The sequence below is a fragment of the Dipodomys spectabilis genome, unplaced genomic scaffold (genome assembly GCF_019054845.1).
Source record: "Dipodomys spectabilis isolate Male_0828 unplaced genomic scaffold, ASM1905484v1 ptg000001l, whole genome shotgun sequence".
Lineage (NCBI taxonomy): Eukaryota > Metazoa > Chordata > Mammalia > Rodentia > Heteromyidae > Dipodomys > Dipodomys spectabilis.
The window spans coordinates 4309493-4318068 of record NW_024870678.1 but is presented as its reverse complement, the minus strand read 5'-3'; the positions used below and the strand labels follow the sequence as shown (position 1 = coordinate 4318068).

Here is an 8576-nt window from a genome sequence, read left to right as displayed (position 1 = left end):
TATAATAACTCCAACTTTAATTTTTAATCTTTTGCTGGGCTCAATAGGGGCTTCGGGAGGAGCGTCTGGGGTCTTTCATTCCCCCATTTTCTTTTTGTATGAATGAAATCCTTCATTCAACTGGAGATTCCTCCGTCAATTTAAGTTGGTGGTATTGTTGGGTTAATACTAGGGCCTGTACGACCGATAGGCGGTCCTTTATAAATTGTATTAGGCGATTGATGATGCAGGGGCCCACAGTAAGGATTAACATAAGGAGTATTAATGGTCCCATTAATGAGGATATCAGGGTAGTAAACCAGGGAGACTTATTCCACAACCCTTCATACCAAGTTTGTTGAGACTCAAATTCTCGCTGTCTATTGTTCAGTCTTTCCTTAAGTTTATCTAGGGACTTGATTATTACTCCTGTCTTATTGACATAAAAACAACATTCTTCCCTTAAAGCTACACATAAGCCCCCTTCCTTTAAGAACAGTAGGTCCAATCCTCTTCGATTTTGAAGGACTACTTCAGCTAAGGAGTTTACTGAGTCCGTTAGTGTTTGGACGGTGTTTGCCAAAGTCTTTAAGTCGTTATTCATGGCTTGCTGGAGGTCTGAATAGTAATCCACTCTTGTCAGGGCGGTGGTTCCTGTGGCAATCCCAGCCGATATCCCTCCTATACCTAGAAGGACAGCCAATGTAATAGACACGAGCTCTCTTTTGCCTCTATGAGTTGGTCGGTCAAAGTATTGGAGGACAACGCTGTCAGGATGGTAAGTGATGCGAGGCCAAATCTGTACTAATACACAATAATCCTTACTTTGATTAAAAATAGCTGCCGACACACAGGGGGTTAGGCCTGTATTGCAAGCCCAATAGAGCCCAGTTTGGGGAACCAAGTAATGGGATCCAGGGGATACAGCCTGGTTGTTATTGCACAGTCTTTGATGGGAAGGGGGGATATTACCTAAACACGTCCCGCTCTCAGATACTTCTGGGAGTGTCAGCTGGTGGGAAGGCAGTGAGTTGCAGATGGAAGGGGGGTTGGAGTGGATGGAAAAATTGGCTTTTACAGCAATGCCTTCATAGTATGGAGGATTGGAGACCAGGCATAGCCAACAGCTCTCGGTGCGACTGGGATCAGAATAATTTAAAGCAGTATATGCTCCCTTTACAAGGTCAATGAGCCTGTCCCCTGCCTCTGATGCGGCCAGGACCGGCATTGAGGCGGATAGGTAGGGGGAACTGATCGCAGAAGGGGGTGGAACGGGGGCACTGAGCAAGGGGGTTTGTGGAGGATGTCTAGCAGTGAGGACTCTGGGTTTTGATAAAACTGGGTTGGGCCCGATTGGCAGGACGGGTGTTATTGTTTGCCTGCGTAGTCTGATTTGGAATGTCACTCCATAGGGTCCAGATCCAATTGTATGCCATCTAATTCCCCACTGTCTGCCTGCCATCCATAGGGCAGGAAGTAAAGCTCTTCCTCTGTCTGTAAAGGATATTTTTAAAGGCAGGCACGTACTTTTGAAGTAGCATGAAGTACCCCAGGGCCGTCCTTTTTTTTACATTAATCAGGTCCCAAGTTGAACTTGGGTTCCAATATGCGTCACCCGTGGTCTCACAACCCCAAGAGGCACAAAAGTAGTCACTCTCCTGTCCACACTGGTTAGATGCTGCTCTACCTTCTCGAGGGCAAACATAAAAATCAACCTTGGCTAAACTCGTCCTTTTGTCCGGGGAACAGCATCCTGCATTAAAGCCCCCCATATTGGGTATGCCCGAGCAGTCTTTTACCGGGAGCTTATCAAAGGTGAAACCGGGCAGGTCCCAGGGGCGGGGCGATCCGGCTACTAATTGGCAAACATCTGGGGTTAGATCTGGCCACCAAGCTCCCCACGGATGGCGGTCGGAGCTGATCTGCCAGACTACATCTGCTGTGCCAGACAAAATCTGCCAGGTCTGTCGCACGGGCTGGTGGGGATTGGGAGAAGCAAAACTCAATAGGGATAGGAATAGCAAGTAAGCAAAGGGAATCATATTTGCGTAAGTCTTATCTTTAAAGGATTTTGAGTGCGCTGAACTTTCCAGTCCGGGTCTGTTGAGGTCTCTTCCGGGGTCCGGGCGGCCTTGACGTGGGACGCGTGGATCCAGGCGGCGATTCCGTCCACTTTCACGGCTGTAGGAGTGGTGAGGAGAACGATGTATGGTCCTTTCCACCGTGGTTCCAAGTTTTTGGTCTGATGGCGGCGGACCCACACAGAATCTCCTATTTGGAAACGATGAGGCACGACAGGGTCGTTTTGTTGGTCCCGGTATACTGCCGCAAGAGGCTTCCAGACTTCACGCTGGACAATCTGAAGTGCCTGCAAGTGAGCTTGTAAAGAAGGGCTATTAGCATAGTCAGATATATGAGGGTCAAGAAAATTGACGGCCGGCGGGGGAGCTCCGTACAAGATTTCAAAAGGGGTAAGGCCATGGGGGCCAGGGGTATTGCGAGCGCGGTAGAGGGCAAGGGGCAGGAGGAACACCCAGTCCTTTGAGCCAGTTGCAAGTGTTAATTTGGTTAAAGTCTCCTTAATCGTTCTATTCATTCTTTCTACCTGCCCTGAGCTCTGGGGTCTGTAAGCACAGTGCAATTTCCAATCAATCCCCAACAGTTTGGCCACCAACTGACTTACCTGGGAGACGAACGCAGGCCCATTATCAGTCCCTAATACCTGTGGCATACCATATCGGGGAAAAATTTCTTCCATCAGCTTTTTTGTTACCACTCTGGAGGTTTCATGTTTGGTAGGGAAAGCCTCTACCCAGCCTGAGAAGGTGTCCACAAATACTAGGAGATATCTGTAACCATACTGTCCAGGCTTAATCTCCGTGAAGTCGATCTCCCAGTGAGTCCCAGGTCGCTGTCCTCGTACCCGCACTCCTGGCCCTATTTTGGTCTTCCCAGCGTTGACACGGGCACATATTGTGCATTGATCTGTCACTGCTTGTAGGCTGTCCTCTTTTCCCAGAAGATGCATTAGCCCTTCCTCACGCTCAAGGAGGGTCTTCATTTTCCGGTTGCTAAGATGGGTTAGTTTGTGGAGGCGGTCTATCATTTGACGAGTCCACTTTCTTGGCCAAACAGTCTTCCCATCGTTAGTCCAAGCCCCTCTCTCAGGGTCAAAGGTGGCCCCCATTTTCTTTAGATCGTCCATGTCCTCTGGACTGTAGGGGAGCGGACTGGGTCTTTTTGTTTGCGGCTTGGTTGTCATGGGGAGGAGGACCGGGGTGGTTGGAGTTTCGGCTAGCGCTGCCTCCCGGGCCGCCCTATCAGCCAGTCGATTGCCTCTCGCTTCCGAGGTCTGTCCTTTTTGGTGTCCCGGACAGTGTATAATGCTCAGTTTTTGGGGCAAGAACAAGGCCTCCAATAGGGCCAGAATTTCCGGCTTATTTTTAATTTCCTTGCCCTCTGAGGTCAATAAGCCCCGCCTGCGATAGATTTCTCCATGCACATGGGCCGTAGCAAAAGCGTAGCGACTATCGGTGTAGACGTTAAGTCTCTTGCCTTTTGCCATTTTGAGTGCATGGGTCAGGGCGATCAGCTCGGCACGCTGTGCTGACGTCCCAGGCGGAAGTCCCTCCGCCCAAACTACCTCAGTCTCGGTGGTGACAGCAGCTCCGGCCTTCCTCTCACCATGGTCCAAGAAGCTGCTCCCATCTGTATACCAAGTGAAATCAGCATCCCGGAGGGGCTGGTCGGTCAAGTCCGGTCGAGTTCCATGTACTTCGGCCAGGATCTGCAAGCAGTCATGGGGCTCCGCCTCCCCCGGTTGTGGCAGCAGGGTAGCGGGGTTCAGAGTTACTACAGGCCCGAACTGTATTCTGTCTTTATCTAGGAGCATGGCTTGGTAGTGGGTCATGCGGGCGTTAGAGAGCCATCGGTCTGGTGGTTGTTTGACCAGGGCCTCTACGGCATGTGGGGCCAGGATGACAAGTGGCTGGCCTAGGGTAAGCTTACCCGAGTCTTTTACCAGGACTGCAATCGCCGCAACCATCCGCAGGCACGGGGGCCATCCAGAAGCAACCGGATCCAGCTTTTTGGAGAGATAGGCCACAGGACGTCTCCAAGGCCCCAGCTTCTGGGTCAGGACTCCTTTTGCATATCCTTGCTTTTCATCTACAAACAGCTCAAAAGGTTTGGTTAGATCTGGCAACCCCAAAGCCGGGGAGTGTAAGAGCGCCTCCTTAATGTTTTGGAAGGCTTTTTGTTGGATCTCTTCCCAGACAAATAGCGTCCCTGGTTTTGTTAACGGGTACAGAGGGGCGGCTATCTCCGCGAAGCTGGGAATCCACAGTCGGCAGAATCCAGCTGTTCCCAGAAACTCTCGCAACTGTCTTGGACTCTGGGGTGGGGCAATATCCATAATTGCCCGTTTGCGAGACTCTGTCAGCCACCTCTGCCCGTCTTTGATCTGATATCCTAGATACGTTACTTGCTTCTGACAAATTTGCGCCTTTTTGGCGGAGGCCCTGTAGCCAATGGCACCCAGGGTCTGCAGGAGATCTTCAGTCCCTGAGTTGCAGTCCTCCTGTGTCTGGGCTGCCAGCAGGAGATCATCTACGTACTGGAGCAATATTAACGTGGGATGTTGAATTCTGAAGTCGGCTAGGTCCCGATGTAACGCCTCATCAAATAGTGTGGGGCTGTTCTTAAACCCCTGGGGCAGTCTAGTCCAAGTCAATTGCCCCGACACTCCCAGCTCTGGATCCTTCCATTCAAAGGCAAAAATAGGCTGGCTACTGGGATGGATTCTTAAGCAGAAAAACGCGTCCTTTAAGTCCAAGACAGTATACCAGATATGAGTGGGGGGCAAACTGCTCAGTAGGTTGTATGGATTAGGGACCGTGGGGTGAATGTCCTCAACCCGCTTATTAACTTCTCTCAAGTCCTGTACTGGTCTATAATCTTGAGTTCCCGGCTTTTTGACCGGGAGGAGCGGAGTATTCCAGGGAGACTGGCAGGGGGTTAGTATTCCTTGGTCTAACAGTCTCTTTATGTGAGGACGAATTCCCCGACGGGCCTCTTGGGACAGCGGGTATTGTTTTATAGACACAGGGGAGGCAGCGGCCTTTAGTTGGATAACTAAAGGAGCCTGGTGGACGGCTAAGCCTATGCCTCCCGTCTCAGCCCACGCTTGCGGGAACTTTCGCACCCAAGGCCGTATATGGGCGTCCTCTTTGTCCTGTCTTTGTTCATACAACCTGTACTCGTCCTCTATTCCGAGGGTCAGTACATGTAATGGCTGTCCCTTGGGCCCAGTAATGCGTGCCCCTGTCTCCTCAAAATGAATTTGTGCCTTTAATTTGGTTAACAAGTCTCTTCCCAGTAGAGGGTAAGGGCAGTCGGGAACATGCAAGAAGGAATGTGTTACCTTACCGGTGGCCAGTTGCACTCTTCGATCGGTGGTCCACCGATACCGCTTCCCTCCAGTGGCTCCTTGCACCCAGGCTGATCGGTCACTCAGGGGTCCGGGGGTCGTGGTCAATACCGAGTGTTGGGCCCCCGTATCCACCAGGAAGGTGACGGGTTGCCCCCCAACTTCCAGAGTTATCCTAGGCTCAGGGGGGGGCTCCTGGCCTGGACCCCCCTAATCGTCTAAGGTTAGCAAGGATGTCTGGGGTCTTGGTCTCCGATGTCCCCTGGGTCTCTTTGGGCAGTCTCTCATCCAGTGTCCTTTTTCCTTACAGTATGCACACTGGTCTTTTTCCAATGGGTGGCCCGATCTGTCTCCCTTCTGCTTTTCCTGCTCCTGTCGCTGCCCTGATACTATGGTGGCCAATAGCTTACTCATCTCCTTTGTTCTTTTACGATCACGTACACTTTCTCTCTCTTCAGCTTCCTTCCTCAGCCTTTCCTCTCTTTCTTCTGGAGTCTCTCTCTTATTATAAATGCGTTCGGCTTCCTTAAGCAAGTCCTGGAGGGACAATGTCTGAAGATCCTCCTGTCTCTCTAGCTTCTTTCTGATATCAGGAGCCGATTGCCAAATAAAAGACATAGCAACATTCGTAGCCTGCCCTGGATCCTCAGGGTCGTAAGGAGTGTAAATGCGATATGCCTCCTTAAGACGCTCAAGAAAAGCCGAAGGCGACTCCTCTACTTTCTGAACTACTTGCTTTACCTGCGCCAAATTGGTGGGCCGCCGAGCGGCCCCTTGGAGACCCACTATTAGCAACTGGCGGTAAAGGCGTAGGTGGTTCCTACCTGCATCCGTATTGAAGTCCCAATTGGGCCGTTCCAAGGGAAAAGCAGCATCTATCTCATTAGGCAGTTGAGTGGGACGCCCGTGGTCCCCAGGGACGTTCTTTCTCGCTTCGAGGAAAACACGCTGTTTTTCCTCGGTAGTCAACAGCACCTGCAATAGTTGCTGGCAATCGTCCCAAGTTGGTTGATGAGTCACTAAAATAGATTCAATTAAAGAGGTTAGTTTTGAGGGGTCTTTACTAAAGGGAGGGTTGTTAGTCTTCCAATTATACAAGTCTGAGGCCGAAAAGGGCCAATATTGCAGCTGGCCGTTCGTCCCTGCACGCAAGGGAAACACCTGAGAGGTGGAGGTAGAGTCCGGGACCTGCTCTCGGCGTCCGCGGAGTCGACCGGCCACCGGGGATGGTGCAGGGTCGGCAGGCGGTGGAGGGGCGGCAGCCACTGCTTCCTGAGGCTGCTGAGCATGTCCCTGATAGGGAGGCGGTTCTTCCGTCAACAAATCCAGGAGAACTTCTTCCCCTGGTGGCAGAACCTTTGGGGTGGCAGGTCTGCCTTTTTCCGGAGGCACCTGTTTTTCACTTTCTAGGGGAACAAGGGCTGGGTAAAGTGAGGAATGTGAGGGGGGTTGGGGAGCTGGAGAGGGGAGAAGAGGAGGAGGGAGTTGGGGTTGGGGAGTCAAGGACGGAAGGAGTGGGGACGGGAGTTGAGGTGCAGATGGAAGGGTTAAGGGGGTAGGGAGTTGGGGCGCCGGGGCGGGTAGGAAGGGTCTTATCCACGGGGGAGGATCAGAAATAAGAGCCTCCCAAGTGACAATATAGGGGACCTGGTCTGGGTGTCCGTGTGGTCCCGGATCCATGACTTTGGCCTTAACCTGTAAGGCAATGGTTAGGTTAAAGGTTCCTTCTGGTGGCCAACCACAGTTGAAAGTGGGCCATTCTGATGAACAAAAAGTTATCCATTTTCTTTTTTTAACTTCTACTGAAAGATTGTGAGCTGATGTTTGCACATCTTTCCAGTTCTGTAAAGTAAGGTTTAGTGGGGTCGCGACAGTTTGTCCCATTTTAAGACTTTAACGAACACAGACACAAGACAGACAACACTTAGCTTCGCTGCGCGTGTTTGCTCACAAACTGAAAGCAAAACCTGATGGAGACTTTATTGAGAGTCCGGATCTCTCGTCTCCCCTGATGAACCACGCGTCCTAGAGGACCGGGTTCCCTGACGGGCCACTTTTTCAGGCCACCCTGATGAGCCACTTTTTCAGGCTCGCAGAAGCCCCCAAGACGTCTCCTGGGGACCGCGGTCGGGAGTATGAGCTCGTCAGCTCCTCCACGGGTCCGCCTGATACAGACGAGAACGGCCGAACTCACCAGATTCGCAAGCGCACAGAAATTGGCTACACAAGACTTCAGACAACTTACAGACAGCACACAGACGACACACAGATGCTGGCCAGCCTACCTCCCGGAAATGGGTCGGTGGTCCCTGGGTGGGGGTCTCTATCCCGGACGAGCCCCCAGATGAAAGACCCCCGGCGGCGTGGGGTGTCCTTCAATCTGAAGAGACCCTTCCCCAAGGAACAACGAGACCACTTGTGCGGATGCAAACAGCAAGAGGTTTATTCGGGCAAGCCCTCGGCTCCCAGGTGCACTCAACCTCGAGATCCACAAGGTTCGGGTTGAGTGTCTGAGAACCGGTTACACGGGTACCCGGGGCGACAAAGTCTATCGGGAGACTTGCGCGCCGAGTGCTTGAAAGCACCCTCTTTTTATGGACAGCAGAAGCGAGGTTACAGAAGCGAGATGCGTGGTTACAGGGGGATGATTGGTTAATTTCAAATTACGTTCAGGGTGGGGATTGGTCAGGTTAAGCTAGCCAGATGGGGTAGGTGGGGTTGGGGGAAGGCTGACGTGTCGGTACTTGCCCGGACAAGTCTGTGCGGGTCGTTATGCACCGAAACTGTTCGTTCCCTGATTTTGACAAGTGATTTACTACATCCTGCCTCACCCTAGCATTAAGGCTGAGTTTTACGGGAAGGAATGTGGTGGTCGGCTATTTTACCGGAATGCCTGGTTTTAAGGCATGTACTAGGGTCATGCTAGGGTCTGCCGGCGGTGACTCAGAGGCTCGAGGTTTCGTTTCCTGGTTAGCGGCCTGCACTTATCTCCAGGGAGGGGAAGGGTTAGTGTTAGCGCAAGCAAGTTTACAGAAGCAAAACCAGCAGTTAGCAATTGTACAATATAATAACTCCAACTTTAATTTTTAATCTTTTGCTGGGCTCAATAGGGGCTTCGGGAGGAGCGTCTGGGGTCTTTCACAATAAACCACCAGAAAACCGGAAGTGG

At 51.7% G+C, this 8576-nt stretch overlaps 1 protein-coding gene across 1 annotated transcript; it reads right to left on the bottom strand.

Annotated features, from left to right (window-relative positions):
- Nucleotides 1-112: 112 nt before the first annotated feature.
- On the bottom strand, nt 113-7291 carry LOC122119685. Its single transcript, XM_042693747.1, is given in 2 exon segments — nt 113-542; nt 2022-7291. Coding segments are annotated over 2 exon segments (5700 nt in total).
- Between the last annotated feature and the right edge of the window lie 1285 nt (nt 7292-8576).